This window comes from Ictidomys tridecemlineatus, chromosome 13, assembly GCF_052094955.1.
Source record: "Ictidomys tridecemlineatus isolate mIctTri1 chromosome 13, mIctTri1.hap1, whole genome shotgun sequence".
Taxonomy (NCBI): Eukaryota; Metazoa; Chordata; class Mammalia; order Rodentia; family Sciuridae; genus Ictidomys; species Ictidomys tridecemlineatus.
In genome coordinates, this window is record NC_135489.1 from 56,592,922 (window position 1) to 56,617,301 (window position 24,380).

The window sequence follows — 24,380 nt, forward strand, 5'->3', positions numbered from 1 at the left end:
TTCCGTGGAAAGTGCAATACCAAGCAGCAACACGGTGCCCCGGGGGCTTCCACCCCTGAGTGGTGTTTATGCTCGAAAGTGGGATTAGACTAGAACCTATCATTGGCACTGCGTGATGCGGAAGCCTGGCTTCAGGACCTCTGCGGGCCCTGGCCAGACTTTTGAGTTTAGCCTAGAGATTCAAGAAAGTATAGAAAATATAGGGAGAGACATCTAATAAAAGTGCACAATGGTTGGGGACTGTGTACAGTTAAAGTAGGGAAAGGAGTGAATAGAGAGAGGATGAAAGAAGCAGAAAAGACAAAACAGCCGACAGAAACAAACAGGGAAGCAAGAGCTAGCGAATTGGAGGAAGCAGGAAAAGAGCAGAAAGCCAGAAGGCAACAGAGCAGCCCTCAGCTGCAGGACCGCAGTCCTCCAGTCGGCAGGGGGCGCACGCGCGCCTCCTCGCGGCCCCGCCCCTTGGCGCCTGCGCTTCCTGCCCCTCCTCGTCCGGGATGCTGTTACCGCTGCTGCGGAGTAGCTGCTTCCCTTCCTCCTCTCCCGGCGGCAGCGGCGGCGGCGGCGGCGGCGGGGAGCGGGGCGCGGGAATCCGGCCAGCGGCGCAGCTACAGCGGGGAGCCCGCGGGCCGCCGGGGCCTCTCGAGTGGGCGGACGCCGAGCTCGGGGCCGGGGCCCCGCGCGCGGCGGAGGCCGAGGGGGCGCCCGGGCCTGGGGCGCGCGGCCGCGAGGCGGGCGGGCGGCTGGCCGAGCGCGAGCCGTATGCTTGCATGGATCCGGGTGCCGCGCTGCAGAGGCGGGCCGGGGGCGGCGGCGGCGGCGGCGGCCTGGGCGCGGACTTCGCGGTGCTGACCGGCGGCCAGGCGCGTCGGAGGAAACAGCCCCCCAGGCCGGCAGACTTCAAGCTGCAGGTCATCATCATCGGCTCCCGCGGGGTGGGAAAGACCAGCCTGATGGAGCGTTTCACCGACGACACCTTCTGCGAGGCCTGCAAGTCCACCGTGGGTAAGGGAGCTGCGGTGGGTCGCCTGTCGGCCTAGTTTCTCCTCGAGGCTGTGGGCCTTTCTCCAGCTGTAGGGGCCCGGGTAGCCTTGCATCTGGCGTATGGGCCTCTCGATGAAATCTGGGAACTTCGTGGAAGCCTCTGAGTCCATTCCCGAAGCCAGACCGATATTCGTTGGGTTTCTCTACGGAGATTCGTCCCTAGCCCCCGGTCCTCGCGTCCCGGGTGGGAAGCGGGGTCCTGACCAAGAGCCTGGGCGATCTCCTGAACCCTCCACGGCCCGGGGCAGGAGGTCAGAGCGATGCATCCGTCTCCGCGGAAACTCCCAGCCCTTTCCAGACTCACCCGAGGAAAACTGAGTTGCGAGCGGGGGTGGGGATTAGACAGGCAGTGGAAAGAAGTTAAAGCGAAAGGCCACTCATCTTTTGTTAAAGCTCCTGGGTCATTGATAGAGGGGTTTGACCTCTTAGGTTTGCCTTGTGGGGGGGAATGAACCGGGGTTTATTTCCTCATTTTGAGACCACGTTCACGAATGCACCGAAATGAAGTTTAAAATTCCTTATAGAGACTATTAAGACAAAAACTACACTTAAGTTTCTTGTCTTAACTACAAATGTCTGGCAGAGGGACTTCTGTATTTATCCCTGACCTCATATAATCCGGTGACCTGCAAATACAGTAAACATTACAGTAAGGCTCCAGGTTAATATCCTCAGGATCTAATCCTGCAACTGCAAGGGAAATTTTTTTAATGAACTCAGACTTACAGGATTTGTCATTGAAGTTTGTCATGTGGGTGTGGACAACAGTTCTTTCTATGGAAAATCCCTTAAAAGCTGCCAAAGGTAGGGGAACCCTGTGAATGGGATGTCTCTTCAGAATAAAGAGCAGTCATCTTCAATGGTTGGCAAGAGGGATGTGGGGGGTGTCCAAGAAACATTGACTACTATGGAGATTTCATATGCAGAATTAAAAGTATCATTCCACATACTGATACATATATTTAGAGTTGTAACAAAACATAGTTTCAGTTTTGAGATGAATTGGATTTAAAGTGTCATGTAACAAAATATTATTGCATTTAAACTGTCTTACTGGAAAATTAAAGCTCCAATTTTCGTATTTTTGTTTTGTTTTGAGAACTTCCTGTAATGCTTTTTTTAGGATTAATCATTTTGGAAATAATGTTGCTTTCTATACCCTGTTTATTTTTAAATGTTAGTGTTGGGAACATGACTTTAAAACTCAATAGCATAATTATACCTGTTTCAAATACCCAATTTTGGATTATAAGAGTACAGGAAATAAGTTTTATGTTGTTTTTGTATCTGACATAAAGGTAAAAGCAATTTAGAATTATTCATTTTTAATAGCTCCACACACATATAAAATGAGATAATAAACTTGCATGTCTACTGAAGAGAAATGAATGCAGTTGCTAACAGGTGGATCACTATGAAGACTTGAGTGCATGTGGGTGAGCTGTGTGATTAATGAAGTTTGCTTTAGAATGGGTGAGAAGTGAGATGATGAATGGTTTTCTAACATAGGTTCAATGGAGCTGCATCCTCACTTCTGGGAAAGGTTCCTTAGGGACTTTAGGGGACACAGGTGTGTATGCATGGAGGTTCAGACTGTTATTCTGAGAAGCATGTGTCTGTCCAGTGGGCATCTGGAACATCTCTTAATAAGGCATTGACTCAAAGACAGTGAAACTAATTTGGGATTACATAGAATATTTGGGAATGAGCAAGAAACCAAGAGGCAAGGAGACCAGCAGTTTATTTCTCTGTTCCCTTAAAAAATATGAATACACACACAGATCCCATTACCCATGTTCCCGCCCTGAGTGTGGTTGAATTTTCCTCTTGTCATTTTTTTGTTTCCTCCATATGTAGCCTATAGTACTTGATTCAATAAATGTTTCTAATTATGGGAGGTTCAGAGAAGGAAGACGATCCATGGCCTGGTCCAGAACATGAACACATTTTAAGAAAGCTAACAAGTCCCCTTAAGTTTTCTGCCTCTGAGTCATGTATCCCTTCCAGTGATTAGGTTGTTTGTTGAGCACCTACTGTGTGCTGTGTGTTATTCTGCCCACTGGGGATTCAGTAGGAAACAGGACATGGGCTTTGCTTAGAAGTGGATCAGAGCTCCTAGGGAGCTAAGGGCAATTACAGGTAAGGGCAATGTTAGAGACAATAATTGGGAAGCCTTCTATTTAAAGCACCTCCTATTTGGGACTAAGAGTAAGGATTAAGTTAGTTCAGAGAAGCCTTCCTCTCTGGAATGTTATGAAGAAAAATTCATTCCTCAAGTTCCTTTAGAAAAAGTGCTACTTAAATACAGTGTTGGGTGTGGTGTAGCATTGTGGCTACCTTTTAAGCAGTTAGCTCATAGGGTCCTTCTGAGGCTGGTTTTTCCAGTTTCATCTCCATGCACTAGAGTGAGCTCCACTTAAAGAAAGATTTCTCTTTGGTGGGGGCAGTTTTGCCTTTCCCATGTCAGGGCTTGTAGATGTCTGCTGCTCATGATAGCAGAGGTCCCTATGCCTATCTGGACCCAGGTTGCTGAGGCAAAGGTGTCTGTAATTCAGAAACTAGATAAGTATCTCCTTAAGTGCATTTTAAAGTGAATGAGACTTCCTTAGGCATTCTGTAACAGGTTATAGTGGAAATCCTTAGGGATTTGAGATGATGAACTATTGTGTAAAATGACAAATGCGCAAAATGTTGATTTTTTTTTTTTTATTATTGGTAATCAAATCAGAAACAGATTTGGTTTTTAGATACTCAAAATTCACAAAGGTATGAAAAGCTACAAAGATTGTTTTTAATCACTGATCTATTTAATGGAAATTATCTAAATGGAGTGTGATTTTCAAATTGATTTTGTATCCATGGAATTCAGTTACTTAGTTTGATATAACTAGCATAACATGACAGGTTATTTTTTAAAATACAGGAGTAGCTTTTAAAGTTTGAGAAATGAAAAAAAAAAAGCTAGTTTGCTGTGGAAATTTACAAGTATCTAACTTACTTGACTTATTTTTCCATAGCAATGCCCGTATTGTAAACATATTTCACTACTATTACTATGAATCTGGGTACATGTATGCATATGTACATTCATGCGATTACGTTCTGGGTAGAATATGTAGAAGCCATTTCTATCTAGCAACACTGAATTATAAGTCTTTCTTTCTCCTATTTGACTCTATTAGATTTAGTACAAATAAGCTTTTTTAAAAGTGCATTTCAAAATAAGCCATAAAAGTGTTTGTTTTGTTTCTACATAACTATTGGAAGCTAGCTGTCAATTTTGTTTAGATTGAAATAGTTTTGCCAGGTAGGACCCCACCTTGTTCTGACAATATTGCACTCTAGAAGAAACAAGTAAGACTGAGGAATCTGGGCTCTTGCTTTCATATTTGCCATTTACTAGTTTGTGACTTTGGAAAAGTAATTTAGTTATCTGTGTCTATAAAATGTAACATTCTATTGTAGTCTTTGTGATTTGATGAACATGTACTATGTACAGCAAAAGACATCACAGCAGTCTTGCAAATTATCCCCATCTCACAAAACAGTACATAAAATATCAGTGATGTACACAAACTACCCGATGTCATAGCTGGTCAGCAAGTAATCAGGGCTACAACTGAGTTCTTGATCACTTTAGGATTTAAATTGACTTTCCTTTGTTGAAAATACTGATTGTTCACACACACAAAGTAAGATACTCAAGCCCTTTTTAGTTTTCTAATTTGGTCTTTGCCCTGTGAAGATAGTGATGTAATTGTTCTGTGGTATCAGTTGACCTTCATTAACAATGCCCCTATCATCATTTGTCACTTTTGCATGGCAGAATAATGCTCTAAGAATTGCATTTTTTATCAGGTAGAATGTTCCTAATCTGAAAACCAGAAAGTTTTGAGTATAGGCATGATGCCCAAATGGAAACATCACCTGACCTCTTGTGATAAATCACAGTCAGAAACACAGGCACACTAAAATGTACTATATTGGGCTGGGGATGTGGCTCAAGCGGTAGCACACTCACCTGGCATGCGTGCGGCCCGGATTCGATCCTCAGCATCACATACAAAGATGTTGTGTCCATCGAAAACTAAAAAAATAAATATTAATTCTCTCTCTCTCTCTCTCTCTCTCTCTCTCTCTCTCTCTCTCTCTCTCTCTCTTTAAAAAAAAAAAAAGTACTATAAAGTTACCCTCAGGCTATATTTATAAAGTATATGTGAAGCATAAAAGTTTTCCCAATTTTTCCAAAGCAAGTATATTAAAATATAGGAAAATTTGCTTTAAGGCTGTGTAAGCTAGAATTCTTATTTTTCTGGGCAGTTAAATTTCCTAAATGCTAAAGGCCAACATAGAATTGCCAGTTCCATTTTGCCCAAAGAGCAATGTTGGGGGGGGGGGATAATCTACTATTACCAACTTGCCAAAAATGACAACTTAGAATGAAAATTAATATGTGTGTGTGTGTGTGTGTGTGTGTGTGTGTGTGTGTGTGTGTGTTGCTGGGCATGATAGCTCACACCTGTAATCCCAGGAACTTAGAAAACTGAGGCAGGAGAAGTTCAAGGCCACTCTAAGCAATTTCCAAGGAACCTGTCACAAAAAAGACTGGGGATATAGCTCAGTGCCCCCTGAATTCAGCCCATAGTACCAAAATGCATATAAATAAACATACACACACACACACACACACACACAAAAGATGAGATACTGGAATTAAAAGTTTCTTTAACTTTTGCTCTGAGAATATTAATTCTTCCTTTTTGTCATTTATAGCAATACATTGAATTTCCTAACCTGGCCCCTGAGAATGTCTGGTTTTAAAAGATAACAGTACCTCAGGGAGTGCTCTTTAACTTGATTACTGGCCACAGCCCTTTGAATGTCTTTACCTGTCTGTTCCATTCAGTCTCTGTAGAGATGAGGGTGCCTGTTCTGAGGGCGGGGCCCTGCAGAAGACATGCCTGCTGGGAAAGTGATGGGTGCAGGTTATTACCTTTTAGCCATGTCAGCTGTTGATCTAACAGCAGAATTGAGGGGATCCAAGAAACAGGTGAATGTAAGTCCTCTTTGAAAATGGCTATCTATGGGTCTGCCCTAGAATATTAGGTGACATGATGGATAAAATATTGTCACAAGTTTGTATACCTGGAAGCAGCAGAATGACTGTTAAAGGAAATTGCTTGTACTGTATTCTGGAAACCTAGGGCAGAGATTTGTGTTAGAAACCTCAGAAGAAATGTCTGATTCTTAACTGTGTATTTTATTTTGCTCTTGGTATTTATATGCAATCTTCCAAGCTATGACCAATCTGTTTTACTTAAGAGAGAATTAGAGAAAATTGTCCAGAATTCCCACTCCAAAAGCCAGACACCACAGTCCTCCAGTATTGTTCACCCCTCCTGAGAGAACCTCACGGGCTTCCCTGCCAGATTGATGTAACAGGATGCCTCAGGGAGGAGTGAGTATGAGCAGGAGAAGAGCTTGTGTGTCCCCTGCATTGCATGACTGGGTTTGTGTAATGAACTTAATGCAGACTTAGACTTGTGCAATGTCTCCTTTTGTGGAATTAAGTAGCTTTCAGGGAAAGGGTTCAGATTAAGTTGGGGTGGCTTGTTCCCATTGAATGGGACTCTAAAGTCCTACCTCCAAGTGCATTCTGCCTTCCCCTCACTGCTTCACAGTGAAGGGGAGGGGTTTCCTCATGTTTGATAGAGATCCACATTCTTAGAGATGGCCCTTCTTTCCAGTGTGTGGAATGAGCCAGAAGCAGTCTGTTGATAGATCCTGCTATAAAAGGGAAATAGGTTCCTTTGAGAATGATAGATCTGAATTACTCTCTAGCCTAGGGTGCCAAATACATTGTTCCGGTTAAGCATTGGATTGAACTAGTAAAGAAAACATAGCTTTGTACAGTTATCACTCAGTTGTTTTTTAAGAGGTTCTTATTTATGTAAGACACCATTCTGCTAGCCATTTTATAGGGTGCGAAGCTTACCTGTCCCTTTCAAGGAGGGAAGTGAGTCATGGAAGGAAACATAATGAAATGTTGAAAAAGAGGCGAACACCATTGTACTTCAACAGAGGATTATTTTTTCTTCTTCTATTGCACAGTTTTGACATTTGGAAAGTATTTCAAAGACCAAAGGTACAGACCAAAAATACTACCCTTAATTGAGTGATTATTAATATTTTTAATCCTTATCCTTTAAAGCCAGAAAGCATAACACTGGCTTAACAAACACTATATATTCCATAGAAAACCCTTTTCCTGTTTTCCCCCCAATCTGATAGACTCCACTGTTTGCTTTGCAGTGCTTGTGTAATACTTTCTTTGTTTACAAAACAAAACAAACTACCTCAGGCAGGTGTGTGAGGAAGGAGCTGACAGTGAAGGCTGTCCCAGTCCTTAGTGCTGAAGCCTGGGTGGGGTGAAGGTACAGGCCCCTGTGGGACGGAAGCTGTCCTGTTTTTCACCCTCTTTCTCGCACGCTTCCTCAAGCCCAATACCCTGTTGATTTGGCTAATACCCTGTTGATTTGGCTAAAGAATCACACACCCACAATCAAATATTCACTTCTAATTTCTCGTTCTGAAAGGAAAACAAAATTTTTCCCTTGGCCACCAGAGTTTTCCGTCCTGGGTGGTGTAGGTGGGAGGTGTAGGTTCTACAGGCAGGCAAGCTGCAGTTCTACTCCCTGCACAAGTTGTCAGTATGTCCTTAGGCAGGTGACTTACCTGAGTTTTCATTCACAAAAGGGGATGGGGATGGGGGAAGTGAGGCTTATGCTACTTTCCTCTCTAAAGGAATGGGAATAAATGAGGATACAGTGTCCTCTGTGCCTGATCAGAAAAGGTTTTTTTATCATTCTCTTTTCCTTATTTGTACTACAAATGTAGAAACTCTGAAACATCCCTCCCCAAAACACTATCCTTTAAAGACATATACTGATTATGCAGGTGAATATGAAATATCAAAAGTGAAGCTCATGACCTCAGTGAAATACATAAATATACAGTCTTCCTGACAGCTCTTGTGTTGTCATGGACCCATTCTGAGTTGTTACTACAGTAAAATTAGTATTTTTTTGTATATGAAGAACATGTTCATGATCCACTGTTTGTCTCCCACTTCTCACAGACACCTTTCCCCTCTTTTAATATTTTCTTTACTTTTTCATCAAGAGTTGGAAATGATGGGTAGTGGCCTTTCAGATAGAGAATCTTTCCATAGCCACGGAGAGGAGAAGGCCTCCTGGTTCTGGGACAATCTGGCCTTGCCAGCCATGAAAGTATCTAACTCTATATTATACTTGCTTAGCAGAGCAAAGTTCTTTTTAAATGTTAAATATGTATCCATACCCATTTCTCTCCTCTCCTTTCTTATCTGTATGGTGAATGAGATGAGTGCATCCTAGAGGCAGATAGCCCAGTTTCCAATCTTCACTCTAAAGACTTATCAGGGCCAAAACCTTGGACAGCCTACACACCTCTCTGACTTCCATTTTTTCATCTATACAATGGGGAAAGTCTTAATCTCTACCTCATAAAGTGATTCAGAGAATGCACTGCAATGAGATAATGCACATTAATCTCTTAGAACAACACCAAGAAGGAGTTAGTTCTTAGTTTTTGTTTTGTTTTGTTTAATGAAGGAAACAAACATCTGTCTCTGAAATTCTCTCAAATACTTACAGGAAAATGTAACTGTCCTTGAGATGCAATGGTCTCCAGGTAGAGCAAGTGCCCAGAGCTCCCAATTTCACCCTGCCGATGTAGTCCAACTATGCTGTGTATGTGTTCAGGTCAAGTGCAAGGCTGTTTCTGTGCTTGTGCTTCTGCATCTTGGAGACACACATAGGTGGTCTATATTTGTGTGACCTGAAGTGAAAGAGGGGTAGATCTTAAACTGTTGAGTATTTGAAATGACATATGGTGGTCTTACTATTTTAATAGTACCTACCTGTGAATTGATTGCAATATTTTACAGTTACAATACTAAAGTAGTTTCTGTTTCATTTAATTCTCACACATAGTATAGGTAGGAAAAGCCAGATAATAGGTACATACGATTTCACTCATTAGGGTACTTCTGGGAGTGGTATAGGAGTTGAAGGATAGGTCTGGTATCAGTAAGTTGACATTGCCTTTTCCTTTATAAGGAACACTTTCAGTCTGCATTCTTCTGCTAGGTGGTATAGTTTTGGCAGATCTTTGGCCTCAGCTTCAGGCCACTTGTTTTATTATGTTAGATTCACTTCTGTCTGTGACCTTGACTCATTTCTTAGTTTAGTTTCTCATTGTCAACTCACTGAAAATGCTTGAAATTCTCTCCTTAAGGAATATCATGTCCCAAACTGGTTGACATTATGTAAGTTACATCCTTGGAAGGAAAGCCTCTGTACAAACAGCATGTAGATGATCACTGTAAATTGGCAGCAACTTCACAATCACTGTTGGAGTGAAGACTTACTTGATTCTGAGAATCCTGCTGTTTGAAAGTGTTAAGTCTGTGTGGTACAGACTCCAGGTCTTTGGTGAGGGAGAACAGAAATGGGCCTAGAAGAAGGAGACTGTCCATTCAGCTATACTCACAGACATGGGCCATAGTGTTATTTTTGCTGGAAAGGATTATAAAAAAAGAAATGTTTGCTATTTTCATTTTTGTAACTTCTTATGGCCCAGAAAAAGGAAACAAATGTTTTGGAAATGTTTGTCTTGAGGGTGACTGAGAAGTCCTGTCACTGCTAAGTATACCAATTCCTCATGCTAGTGCGAGATTTATGAAAGACAACTAAGAGGAAGGCAAAGCTTTCTCTTTAGCAGCACTTACGATCATGGGCCATTTGTAGAATGTTTCACATTTCATTTTTTTCCACCCATGTGATTTTTACTATAACAACTTTTCATTATGAGCAGTGGTATAAACTTGAATGTTGATTCTATTGTTCTGCTAGTATTTGCTTTAACCACAGGCAAATTACCACTTACAGTCTATGCCTTGGTGTAATAGTGCCCCCCTCATTGGTCTGTAGGAGTATTGACTGGGTTGAATGCAAGACAGAGTGCTTAACAGATATCCATTGTCCTTATTGCTTAAGGAAATTAAGGTCAAAGACAAGTCATACTGATTCAAATACAGCGGACTAAGTCCATTGATCACAGGAATGATAACACCATAACCTGGGTCCTTTCTGGAAGCTCATTAAAACATAATAAAGGCTTCCATAAAATAGGTAAGCTTAAAGAAAGGTAAGCTCCTGTTACCAGAATAATCTGCTTAGTATATCACTACTTCATCTAAGTGATGAAATGGTAATCCACAGGGATAAGGGTACATGGGGAAAGGATGAGCCCCTTCCTTTCAAGAATTATGAGAAATGAAATAATGTCAATACACAAAGACATTTCTGCATTCACTATTCCATTCTACCTGTCCATCCTGTCTCCATATCATGCCTTTTTTAAAAAAAATTAATCAGTCCTGAATTTTCTTAATTTTTCTAAAAATGCTTAGCATTTTTTCGTGTATATATAGCATTTGATGGAGAGGGTGGTACTGGGGTAGGAGTTGGCGACCATTTATCCAATTCATTGGGTTGCTATTGAACACCAGGCAATATCCTACATTTCAGGGGCCAAAGATAGCTTATCCTCAGAGTGCACATATTCAGTAGGGGAGGCCAATGAAGGATCCATGCAGTAAGGCCTAGAAGAGTTCAGATTCACAAGCTGGGGATATAGATAACGAGTGAGAGCTTACTGATGGATGGAGAATGATTCCAGTGGGAAATCTAAGATTTAAAAGATTTCTGGGCAGACAAGGAGGTGCCCTAAGAAGAGAGAACAGCAGAGAAAGGTAGTTAATGGACAAGTGTATGGTGTATTAATTTAGATCAGTATGACTAAGCTTTTTGGGAATTATTCCCATTGACTGGTAGGGTGGCAGAGACTACTCGCTACCCTGTTAGTCAAGAAGCCTGTAGAACATGGGTTTTTAACAAGGTTATAGATACAATTAAGGTCACAACCTTTTCATCCCTTGCTTTTGTCTTTTTTTGGGAGGAGGGGGAAGAGGGGGATCTGTGCTAGGGATTGAACCCAAGGATTCCCACTGAGCCACACCCTTGAATCCCTAAATATCCTAGGAGTTGCTCCCCCATGAGGGGCTGTCTCTGTGCTGACCTTTCCTAAAGCTGATGTCAAATATTTGAGGCCATTTCTATGACATGCAAATATTACAAATAGGTAACATTGAAATATTTTTGATGTAAAAAGATTTTTAAAATTGTTTGGCTGTGATACAAAGGTATGTTTCCAAGCCATAAATTGGATCAAGTTTTCAATTATTACACATTATTAGGGGTGGTTAGGACTATTTTAATGTGCTGTTTTCTTTTATGGAATTTTGGACTTAGCCTCTGGGTATTTTGTTATGTTTTTGTTTTTAATCTACTCACTTAAACTAAATAGTCTTCATGCTGGCTAAACAGACTCATAATTCTTTTACCTTTGTTTATTTCCTGATTTTGAACATTAATGCCATGTCATTTTATTTTTATTCATTTGTGGTTTCAAAAATAATCCTCATGTAGGACTGCTGAAAATTGATAGTGGTTCATGTTGGTTGAAAGTATTCAACAACTCTTAGCAGAGAAAAAGGCATAATCAAAACCCCATGGACCCACTCTGGAGATCTCCAGGGATTCTCTTGGTTGATTGGAAGCCGACTCAAAGAGGTATCACCTGCCAATTCTTTTCAGTAAGGTAGCAGTCACTGTGACAAGTTTTTTTAAAAGTTAGAGTTCTCTTAATGGAAATTTTAAAAACAAACCCATTTGAAGTTATCTGGAAATAAAGGAGCAATAGGATAGTAGTTGCAATAATATGAATTTGATTTGTTAATTCCATTGCAAAGTAACAGGGCAGCAAAGAAATCTTTAGGTTAATATCATGCAGGTAGTGTTTTGTCATTCAGCTGTACCTTTAAAAGTAGAACATAATGATGTCTCCTCACCGTTACTTGAGTCTGAGAGACATATTTTGAAGTTTGCTGTTTGTTCCCTTGTGGTGAAGGTTAAGGAACTCTGTTCAAAGATATTAGTTTTATATAGACCCACTTCTAGGTTCAACACAGTCTGTCATTTGACTTTGGAAAGCAAATCAGTTTCAGAAATGAGAGTGAAATTGAGTTAACCAGCTTTGTCCAGTGGCATTTGAAATTGTGTCTGGAATGAGGGATTAAGAATTGAAATGTATTCAAGTCTTGTAGCTTGTTTTCTTGTGATGTTTCATATTTGTACAGCTTTTCTTTATCGTATAGACTAGGGCCTCCCCTTCACCCACAGGGCTATAAACATGTCTTTGGTTGGCACTGATATCTACAGTGTGTTACTAATTATAAAATCAGTCACATGGCTTTCTCTCCACCTAGAACTCATCTGACTACTGCTGCCTCATGTGTCAGAAATGAAGGGTCAAGAAACAGGCAGGGTTCCCATGCTTCCTGCTGCTACCACACCACTGTCACATATGGGCCACCTACCTGTCAGTGGTTGGGGTCATCCCCTTAGGAAGCTATCAGGAAGTAGGGAATGTTTCTAGTGCTCACATTTAGCCAGCATCCCCTTTGTTTTTCTTAGTTGTGAAAATTTTGTTTAAAAAAAAAAAATCTCAAAGTCTTCTATTTAACCAAAAGGCATGTAAGGTAACATATACAAACAAATACAAATAAAAATTTAGTTTTAATGGGCCAAATTAAAAAGGGAAGATGATACATGATGGTTTGATTAATAAATATTAAAATGAATACAAATTAAATTTGATGTTAATTTGTATAAGTAAATTTTAATAACAATTTCTCCCTCTTTCTATGGATAAATAAATAAATCATGTTGATAGTTACCAAAGGTTTTATGAGTGTTGAAAATTTTAATATGATAATTACCAAAAGGCTGTTTGAAATCCAGGTTGTTTCCAGTGTTCCCTATGGGAAATTTCCTCAAGATAGCACCATTTGCTTATGTAATTATTAAGTATGATTTTTAAATGACTTTTATGTTGAATTGTGGTAGTCATAAGTTATATTCTGAACAGATGCTAAATTGATGGTTCAGAAGAAACGCAACAGGTGTTGACTTTGCCAGTTGTGTGTAGAACGTGAGGATTACCTGGAATTGCAGATCCTCATGCATTTCTGCCCTGTCCTTCGACTTTGTGATGCTGGTTCTTTTATTTCTGTGGTAATGATACCAAAACAAATAGGATTTTTTTAAAATGATAAATTGTCTCTTTCTTGTTTTTCTTCACATTTATTTGTTTAATTTACAGGTGTTGACTTTAAAATCAAAACTGTAGAGCTAAGAGGAAAGAAAATTCGATTGCAGATATGGTAAGTGGCAGAGTATGCCCCTGTAATGTGCCGTGTGTATTTAACAATCCACACACTTGTCTACTAAAATGAACTGTGTGAGCTGGCTCACCTCCCCTACTTTTCTGCTCCTTTGCTCATTGTCAAATCAGATAAATAGCACTTCCTTCAACCGAGAATTTAGCAGCATCTCCTTATTTCAGACTGCATTTGCACATGAGGTATTGTGTTGCTTTCATGAGAGCTAGTTGGGAGCTTTACACCTCTGTTTTTAAATCATTTGACATGATCTCAAAACTGCCATCACTAACATCATTGTTCAAATGCATGTCTTCATGTCTTTATTTTGTGTGGTAGTATTCAAAGAGAGCCCACTATATTCACAACCAGATTGGCAGGAGGTGAAGGCACATCACCTGGGAACTGTTCAGGGTGGGGCTGTGCACAGGCATACCCCTTCTAGCTGTCCTGCAGGTGGCCCTTCTGCCTACCAGAAGTGAATCCAGAGGCCCTTCCTGAAGAGAAGCTCCTTTCTCAGCTCAAATCAGAATGAGAGACCACACCAGCTGCATTTTAACTATGTCCGGCACTCACATCTTTCTCTTCTCTATTACCAGCCCAAGGGTAGCTTTCAGAAGTATTTCAGATTGCCAAAGACCTCTCTGGAAGAAAGGATAGGCTCTGGTCATTGGAGCTTGAGAAGTGGCACAGCTGAGCTGTGCCGAGGATGCCATTATGTTTTTCATGATGCCTATGCAGTACACTCAGCTTACTAACTCCTCTCGGCAGGTTACCCTCAGCTCTGACTGTCTGTCCACCATCTGTGTGTGTTTGCTTTCATCTTCGTTAATCGCTGCTTCATCTGTGGCATCGCCGGTCATCTAACGCTTGAATGTTAGTGCCATGTCTCCATCCTTCATCCATGTCCCTGTCTGGGGCACTGCTGGAGCTGAGCCAGCATTGATCGCCTTCCGAGTATCTGAGGTAATACCTTCATTTAGACATCTGCAACTCCATAACCCACATTGAGGAGTTTGGGGCTTTTATTTTGTCTCATATTTTTGTTTTAGACTTGTATTATGCAACATTAAAGTCTAAGCTTAATAGTGAATAACAAAAAGTAGGTATATCATATTCTAGCCCCTGAAAAGGCAGCAAAGTTTATCTTGTACATTGTTGCTCGTCAAAATATATGGAAATGCGAAGGTGCTTTCCTGGACCTGTACCCACCAAGACTGTACTGGTGGCACTGCATACATCTGGAGTTTGGCTGCAGTGCCTCTGACTGACCTAGGTGGGCCCTCCTTAGAGAATTCGAGTCCACAGAGAAGAGAGTGATGATGGGTTCCAGGACCACACGGTGTACTCAGACTGCTTTTCCCTTGAATGTAAAACATTCTCAAAAACAACTCTCTTGCTTCCCTCTTGACTCTTCACTCCTCAAGCTTTATCAGCTGTCAATATGATATTGGTAAAGAATAATGGATGGAGGGACAATGAGATGATGCATTGGATTTATTGAAAGGTTGATTTTCAAGTTTTCTACATGGAATATTCCAGTGATTCAATTAGGAAGTAGGACTTGTCTTTTCCTGAAGGGGTTTTCAACAGTGAATCATATGTCCACAATATTCCAACCACTTTGTTAATCATATAATTACTTAAAATAAGATTTTTTTTAATCTTCTGAAATGTTTTATTTAAAAAATGAAAGAAACCTGCTAGGGTGTAGTTTGGTATAGAGAATTTACCTAGCATGTGCAAGGTTCTGGCACTGCAAAAAAGAACAAAGGGGGAAAAAATCTTTCTCTTCTTTTTTTGCTGTGCAATAGATTAAAAGGAGATATTGGAATCATGGTTATCATTTTTTTTACATATTTAAAATATGGATTGATTGTCTCTTATTCAAAATGCTTGGGACCAGAAATGTTTTGGACTTTGTAATATTTGCATAAATATAATAAGATGCTTTGGAGGTGGGATGCAAGTTCTAAACATGAAATTTATTTATGTTTCATATACACCTTAACCATAATAGCCTGGAGGTAATTTTAAACACTATTGTTAGTATGCCTACATTTTGACTACTATTTGTCACTTGAGGTCAGATATGGAATTTTAAGCTTGAAGTTTTGGCTCAGGGATGCTTGACCTGTATGCATGGCTTATTTTGGAGAAAAGAGCAATCCTTGTGCTGTTGTAACGTGTTTGGTACAATTGTGTGGTTGTGTTTCACTGTCATTAGTTGAGGGCATGGAAGCAGTCACTAGAGGCAGAAACAGTTCAAGGGGACACAGGACCATCACAGTCATATCACCTATCAGTTTTCAGAGGGGCTTGTTAGAACAAATGCATTTTTTTCTTGTTCATTTTTGTTTATAGCCCATCTTAGAAAACATTCACTATAGAGAGGGCCCTAAAGGTTTAAGTACCCAAAGCTGCCATTGTCTTTGTCACAGTTCTATGTCACATTTTGTCATTGCCACATTTTTTAGTTCCTTGATTATCTATGGTCAAAAAAGAGCCATATTTTTTCTAATCTTTAGAGAAGTATTTCTACATGAGTGTACACAAGAACTTGAATGTAGGTGTTGCTAAAATGTATTGACTAGGATATAGTTTCATGAATTTATATTCAAATACTTTCTGGGAAATTATTCACAGTGAACTTGGAGTCATTGTTTAAATGGACCAAAGCCATAAAATAGTCTCCTACATAGGATTAAAATCAACTGGTGTTCTTAGGTTTGCATCAGTTAATTCTCTGCTTGTAAGAAGCAGAACATTTTGTAGCTAAAATTGATTTTTTGCCCTGTAAATTAGTAACTGTATCACTTACATGCATTGTTTAAGCATTGCTATATACCAAACTGGGAAAACAGAATTGCAGGAGGTTTCAATTTGGAAATTGCTGGCTGTAGTGAATGATAATTTAGCTGCATCAGTAAACTGCATATTTAAATAAATCAGCTTTTTATCATTTCTGTGAAAATTCAAGTTCATGGAATGACAGAGGCATAATTAGTGCTTTACCTTGTTATTAAAATTTTTGAAATTTAATTTTTTGAAATTTAATTTTGTGGAGTTTTTATGATGCAACAAATAATTGTTGAATGGAAGCATTTCTTTAACCCAATCCTTTGACCATACATGATAACATATTTAGTGTTCAAAGGAAATAAGTAAAGATGCTTTTGAGAGAAATAGAAAATAAAGACTTTCTCACCCCAAATATTTTGGGAATATGGAATAGTTCCTTAAAGGAACATGCTTTTCCACCTCAACTATTCAAAGTCAGACACAAAAAGATAGAAATTAGGGCATGATCTAAAATGGGGAATGATGAATTGTTGGAGATTGCTTTGTAAATTCCATATTTAAAAAGCTCATTTCCTATGTTTCACTTTGAAAAAAATAAATGATCACATATTTTGATTGTGATATATAACATTCCTGTGGCTGATTCTCTGACTTTTCAAAGAAGGTTATTCTACATAGTTTGTTGATCTTGCTTCATAATCCAGCTCCATGCATCTGATTTAGTTAATGCATATGCAAAGATACCTTGTATCTCATATAGTTAAGTCAGCCTGAATTTTTCCTGCTGGCTAGGGGGGGTGGGGAGATAGGCATGTTTCTCATGTTTCCTCATAAATAAACAGGATCAGAATACATATTTGTGCTGGAATGTGGATTTGCTTGCTTTCACTGTTGTTTGAGAACTGATTTTTGCTGCTGTTTCCTAGGGACACAGCAGGTCAGGAGAGATTCAACAGCATTACCTCAGCTTATTACAGAAGTGCCAAGGGGATCATATTAGTATATGATATCACTAAGAAGGAGACGTTTGATGATTTGCCAAAATGGATGAAGATGATTGATAAGGTATATGTTGTATTTTTCTATCCAATATGAATTCTGTTTGTGGGTATCAATTGTGAAAGAAGCTGGAAACACAAGGAGGGAGCATGATTTTGCAAAATAAACATCATTTGATTCATATCATAACCCTCAGGTAGGTATTTAGTACTATATGATAGATGAGTCAGTGAAGATCTAAATTATCCAGAATCAGCTGATAAATAATAAAACTAGGATTTTCATTTGGTACATTGGACTCTGATTTTAAAGCCCAAACATGCTCAGTCTATTGTCCACAGTTGTTTCCATGGCATTGGATACATGTTTCTGCAGAAAGGCTAGTTAGATGCTCATTTCCTGCACTTGAGGAGATGGCCTTGTTCATGGTGCCTGTGGGCTGTCCTGGGGCCTCACCTGGACATCTGCCCTTGGGATTGTATATATCTCTTGGATTCTCTTTTTGATCAGGAGATTTTTTTCCTTTGATTCATGATTGACTATATACAGAAGACCTGTGTCTGCATAATTGATGTAAATCACGTTTTCTCTGGGAGATGTGCATTTAGAAAATGCAGTTTGGGCTAAGATGTGTTAGTATGGAACTGACCACAATTTGAGGGTTTTCTTCCCCTTAAGCAATAACTCCTTTATGTCACTAGCACACCTATTACAAATTTGGATTTTATGTACAAATTATATTGAAGCCTAGTTGTATTTTGTCTATAGTTTTATTGATGATGTTGGGAATGTTCGTTTCTAGCTTTCAGTGTGTACCTCTTTGAAATGTGTTAAAGAATTAGACTTAAAAACATAAAGCAGACCTAGGTGGGGTGCCTGCCCTCAGCTCACTCCACACTTGGCCTTGGTCACTGGAGACTGAGTTCTCCTTATAACCAAGTAATACCCAACCAGCCCATTTTGTCAGCCACACAGTATGCTAATCACTAAAACAAGTTTTGCAAAAGACTAAGCCTGAAGGAGCAGACCCTAGGCTTAATTTGCCTTCTTGGGGATATGGTTTGGGGATATTTGGGAGATAAAGCAGCAGAGTGATTTAAGGCAATGGTCCGCATGTGCATAAGGAAACTTCATGGCAAGCTTCAGGCCAGTCTGGGCAACTTGGTGACCCTATCTCAAATTCAGAAAGCCTGGGGATGGAGCTCAGTAATAGAGCACTTGCCTAGCTAAGCATGCAGACAAAGCCCTGGATTCAATCCCCACTACAGCCAAAAAATATAAAAAAGAAATACAAAGGAAGAAATGCCCTAAATCCTAAGGGCCCTTTTAGGTACTGGAGGTTGTGGATCTACCAAGAACTTGAGCTCCGATGCTCACGTCTCTTTGGTTCAGGAGTTTTGCACTTTACCATTGTACAAGAGCTGTCATTCCTTGGGTGCTCACTATGTGCTAAGTACTGATACTTTACTCGGCCAAGCAACTTGCCAAGGCAACACAATTCAGATGTCTTTTGATGTAGTCTGTTCAAATAATTTTAGGAATACACAAAATTTAAATGAGTTACTCAGTATTTTAACCTTTTTAAAGAGAGAAATTTGTTGGGCCTAAATATTTTAGAAATTTTACAAATGTGTCTTGACTTTTTCTGATTATGAATTAATGATACTTCATTAATAAAATTTGGAAAATCAAGAAAAGCACAAAGATAAACTTAAAATCCGGGATTTGATCCATTTAGTTGTACTTTCAGCTTATTTCACTAAGTATTGTCTTGAGGACCTTCCTTTGTCATTAAGTGTTTTTCCAAAGCATAGGGTTTTGTTTTTGCTTAAAGACTGTGTTTTATTTCATTCTTAAACCATCTTGTTGAACTCTAGTTCCTTTTCAATTGATGACCATTATTTTAAGTGTGGCCTACTTTTTCAATCATTTCCCAAGACAGAGTCTTGGGAAATGTTAGGTCAAAGGCCAAGAGCATGGTGGTTTGGAAGCCTGTCATCAAAAGTACTTTCTAAAATTCTGTGAGCTCTGTCCATTACCAGGCCTGCCTAGGGCTCAGGAGGTGCTAATAAACAATGGAAGGAAATGAGCACAGAAGTAAATGAGTGACAAATACTGTGCCAGTTTACCCTCACTTTGTTAGTGTATGACAATACCCACCTTTGAAATTCCACAGTATGCTTCAGAAGACGCTGAACTTCTCTTAGTTGGAAATAAATTGGACTGTGAATCGGACAGAGAAATCACCAGACAGCAAGGTGAAAAGGTAAGAAAATGGTGAAAGCCATGGTTCCCGCATTCTGCATCTTACTGTTTTTTCATAAATTGCATATTCTTTTAAATTACAAAATAATTATCAAGTAGTGGTCACTGAATCACATCCTTCTCATTTGTTTGCTTTTTTTCTTCTATCCACTCCTTTAAATTCATTTTGAAGTGGAGAAAATAAAGCATGTTATTATGTACTTGCATTATTACCTAAACTGACATTTTTTTCAGGAAAAAAACATGTTTTTATGTTATAAAATTGCTTTCATGATTTTCTTATTACTCTAGTGTATTTAACTTTTTTTGTATTTAACTTCTTTAACTTTTGCTAGGGATTCAATCATGGAGAAGAAATGATATTCTCATTTTAAATGTCAGATACATTATATTTTTAGAACCTTAGGCATATAATTCAACTTAAATGTCCTAATATCATCCCAGGGATTTTGGTGTGTTTGTGTGTACGTGTGTGTGTGTGTGTGTGTGTGTGTGTGTGTGTGTTATAATGTAGGAATTTGCTGCACTTGTGATCTTAACATTTGAGCATAAATAGGTCTTTACAGACCTTGAGTCCCTGCTTCCCTTAAAGCTGAAGCCCAAAGGCCATGGCTGCCCATCAGAAGCCGGGCCTAATGCACAAACACTGGTCCATGTTGTACTTCACACAGAGAAAACAGATTACATGTGTCTTCTCAGTTTGCACAGCAGATAACTGGGATGCGGTTCTGTGAAGCAAGTGCCAAGGACAACTTCAATGTGGACGAGATATTTCTGAAACTTGTTGATGATATTCTGAAAAAGGTAAAAAGGAATATGTCATCTAAAACCTGTTGTTTCCTTTATTGCTATTAATTTGCTGAAAATTATTTATTTAGAAACAAAAGTACAGTAGTTGTCTGTGCTGGTTCCTGAACCTAAGTACAGTAGTTGTAACTACTTTACTTTTGGTAATGCTGGGTTACAGTAGTTGTAACTACTTTACTTAGGTTCAGGAACCAGCACAGACAGCTTGCTGTGTAGCTGTTTCCCATCCAGGGGTTTTTGGTGTCCTTAGGATTGATGAACAATATTTTTGCTTATCTTTGAAATGACTTATACAAGGCAGAATAATTATGCCAGGAGGAGGAAGGACTGACTGCAGCTCAGTAGATGAGAACTTGTCTTGCCTGCATGAGACCCAGTGCTAGGCCTTCCCTAGCACTGTAAAAGTGAATAAAAATAAGATAAGGAATGTGGGGCTGGGAGGGTGGTATAGCTCAGTGATTAGAGGACTTGCTTAGCATGCACAAAGCCCTGAGTGTCATCCCCAGCACTGTAAGTGAATGAATTAAGTACCATGTTTGCTTGATACTTGCTTTTCTTTTTTCTTGTTTTTCTATAAGAATTAAGTTCCATATTGAGGGTAGAGACCTAGGAAAGTACACAGACTTCCTTGCTGAGGAGAGCCTCAGGCACTTGTTTTCTCTTGGCGCCCCACTCCCTATAGGAGGCCTTTTGGTAATGCTGGGTTGCAGGGAAATAATGTTTGACAGCTTTATTGAGCAGCAGTATTTTTTTTCAGGCATTTGTAGACTTGTATTTAAAGGTTTTTAATAAGTATTTAAATCTATTTATACAGTTTACACCTTGGCATCTACTAGGGATTGGTTTTAGGGTCCCAGAGGATACCAAACTCAATGGATATTCAAGTCTTTTATATAAAACAGCATAGTATTTGCATAGAACATACATATAGCCTTTTATATACTTTAAATCATCTCAGATTATTATGATTCTTAATTCATTGTTAGTGCTATGCAAGGTTTTCATGAGAAACTTCACATATTCAGCATTTATCTTCAACAGCTTTTTCTTCTAGAATCTTCCAAAATTATTGCTATGGATGATGTATCTGATAGAGAGGAAAATTATTGCTGAGTGTGCTTTTTTTAATAATTCTGAAATTTACCAATGAGGACCAAAATAAACCCCAGTAAATTAGTTTGTACTATTTAGGGAACAATGACAAGGAAAAAAAATCTGCATATTCATTACAGGTGCAATTTTTTTTTTTCAAATATTTTCAGTTCAAGTTTCAGTTTATCTGCAGATACCAACAATTATAATTTTTCAGTTCAAAAATTCAGAAGTTTCTTATACAGTGATTTTTATGTAATTGCCAACAGAGGCTATTACTTTCTTTAGTAAGCATGTAACTTTTTAGAATGCAGACCATTTATTTCATTTATTTTTAAAAAATGTAAGTTTTCATCATATTGGGTTCTGTGAAAGTAAGTGTTGAGGTTGCAGGTCTCTTCCGCCATGTGGTATGAAATAAACTGGGCAGTGTTCGTATTGTAACTTGGAGTACCCTGAACTAGGTTTTCATTTTGTTTGTCTAATTGACCTTTGATGATCATAGAGCTTTATACTGCAGTTTTATTTTTTATTTTTGTTACTTACTTATTTTTGTAGTGCTAGGAATCAAACCCAGGACCTCACATTTGCTAGGCAAGTACTCTACCATAGATCTGCACCTCTGGCTCCTTTCAGAGAGTTTATAAAACACTTTTTAAAAAATATAATTGTACAATTTTTAAAACATTTACCTCTTATAAGGTTAAAATGTATTTGTGTTTCTCATTACCCTTTAGATGCCTCTGGATATTTTAAGGAATGAGTTGTCCAATAGCATTCTCTCATTACAACCAGAACCTGAAATCCCGCCAGAATTGCCTCCACCAAGACCGCATGTCCGATGTTGTTGATTTCCTACTTTGAAACAAGGTGGAAATGATTCCTGAAAAGGGGAAAAAACATTCTATTCTGCACTACAATCATTTTGACAATTTCCTTTCGCACTTTGTAATCCAAGTCAGAGCTATACACTAACTTGTAAATATGCAAATATGCAATCCTGGGTAAGTTTGGGTTATAAATTACATATTTCCCTCCAAATTATATTTCATTCATAGCCCCAGTGTCTAGTGTACATACACTGGGAAACATAGTACTTCTAATATGAAGAATGGGAGAGAAGAAAAGTATAATGTTTCTTAAATAATATAATTGTCCTTGTTAATTATACTATGAGGACAGAAGATATTCTGATAAGAAGAGAGAATGTGGTGCTTTGCTTACTGTTTTAAAGAAAATTTGTAAAACTAAAGACTTTTTGAGGAAAAAAAAAAAAAGCTACGTTAAGTGCTTTTTTCTTTATTTACAAGACATTTCCCCAGCTGTAGCATCTTTGGAGTGTTTCTGCCACAAAGCAAAGCTCCACTCATAGCTGTTGTTGAAGGTTATTTATTAATGTTCTGTAATGATAGGATATTCCTAGCTAGAGGGTTGGATTTGACTTGGTCCTGAGGCCACAGAATCTCTCATGGTTTCCTGATAGATGTATCCTATGCTTTTAAGAAAGACAAAAATTCAATAAAGAAGTGTTTTGAAACTATAGAAAAAAAGATTTTAAAACAACGCTGCTGTCCTAAACAAATCCTGTTTAAAGGAACTTTAAAGAGATTCATTTTATTATATCAAAGAACATACATGTATTAGCCTAAACATCCTGTATCTTTGTAATGATAAAACTTTTCCCTTTTATGGTGAAGCCTATTCCTATTAAGCATAGACTGTGTTCAATATTTGGTTTTTTTGTTTGTTTGTTTGTTTGTTTGTTTTGGGTTTTTTCAGTTTTTTTTTCCTTTGTCTGATAATGAATTTGTGAACTCTATCTTTGGTATATCTTTTATTAAACTGCACTGTTGTGTTTAGTCAAGGTAAATAAGTAAGTATGTATTTGAATAACTCGGCGTGTCCTGAGTGTTGTGGTATGAGAAGCATTGTGGTCTTTCTACACTAATGAAGTGCAAATAAAATTTTGTATTTATGAATGACAGTTGAGTTGCCACATTTCTTTATAATTTAATTTTAAAGCATATTATATGATAATTTTCTTCACAAACTCCACATATTTTTTAAAATTTTAAATGAGAAAAGTGTGGCATCCTCCACTGTGGAAAACAGTCTTGAAGGGTTAAATGTGTAACTATATAAGATCAAGCAATTCAGCCTCTAGGGTGTGTACTCGGAAGGAACTCATCAGGTCTCAGACATTTGTACCAAGGTCCACAACATTATTCACAGTAGCCAAAGGAAGGAATAACTCATGTGTACATCGAAAGAGTAATGGATACATGAAATGTGATTTATACTGAACCTTAAAGATATGTGAAGTGAAATAAGCCAATATCAGAAAAGCAAATACCATGTGATTCCACTTTTGAAAGGTGTATAGAGTAGTACTATTCATAGAGACAAGAAGAATAATGATTGCCAGCAATTGCAGGGAGGGAAAGGCTGCAAGTGGTGTCTGATGGGTGCACAGTTTCAGTTGGGAAAGATGAAAAATTTTGGGAGATGGATGATTGTGATGGTAGCACAACAGTGTGAATAGACTAATGCCACTGAATCATACACTTAAATCAGTGTGTATGTATGTGTGCAGTGTCCTCAAGAAAATCTTTTTTAATGTATGTACCTTTATCATCAACAACTTTGATCATTGATCGTGCCAATTATTTATTATCTCACCTCCAAGCCTCGTGACGTTGGGACTGTGACATATACCATGTTTGCAAAGACCTCTTGTTCTCCTGGTTAAAATCTGATGGTGGAAGAAACTCCAGAAATTTGGGAGAGAAGAAGAGACTTGCTTGCCATTTTGGCCCTAGAATCTAGCTTCTTGTGGAACCCCCAGCTCCATTCTTGCTGAGCATCTGGGCTCCTCACTATCTCACCCACTGGGCCATCCTAGCACCTCCTTAGTGTCCCCTTCTTAGTGTACTGTACCCCTTGACCCTGCCCCCTCAGTCTGAGTCCCCCTCTCCAGAAATGCGTA

At 39.0% G+C, this 24,380-nt stretch overlaps 1 protein-coding gene across 1 annotated transcript; it reads left to right on the plus strand.

Moving 5' to 3' along the window:
* Positions 1–473: 473 nt before the first annotated feature.
* Positions 474–23,378, plus strand: Rab12 (RAB12, member RAS oncogene family). The gene is made up of 6 exons (XM_013363624.3): positions 474–1,005; positions 13,372–13,432; positions 17,158–17,296; positions 19,407–19,496; positions 20,195–20,299; positions 22,132–23,378. The coding sequence occupies exons 1-6, from the start codon at positions 498–500 to the stop codon at positions 22,243–22,245; spliced, it is 1,017 nt and encodes a 338-aa protein (XP_013219078.2). The 5' UTR covers positions 474–497; the 3' UTR covers positions 22,246–23,378.
* The last annotated feature ends 1,002 nt before the right edge of the window (positions 23,379–24,380 follow it).

Bases quoted from the DNA above. Each gene is read 5' to 3' on its own strand.
- Rab12 (XM_013363624.3), top strand. From the start codon at position 498: ATGCTGTTACCGCTGCTGCGGAGTAGCTGCTTCCCTTCCTCCTCTCCC. The intron at 1,006-13,371 runs GTAAGGGAGCTG...TTTAATTTACAG, and splicing joins GGCCTGCAAGTCCACCGTGG to GTGTTGACTTTAAAATCAAA. The intron at 17,297-19,406 runs GTATATGTTGTA...GAAATTCCACAG, and splicing joins GGATGAAGATGATTGATAAG to TATGCTTCAGAAGACGCTGA.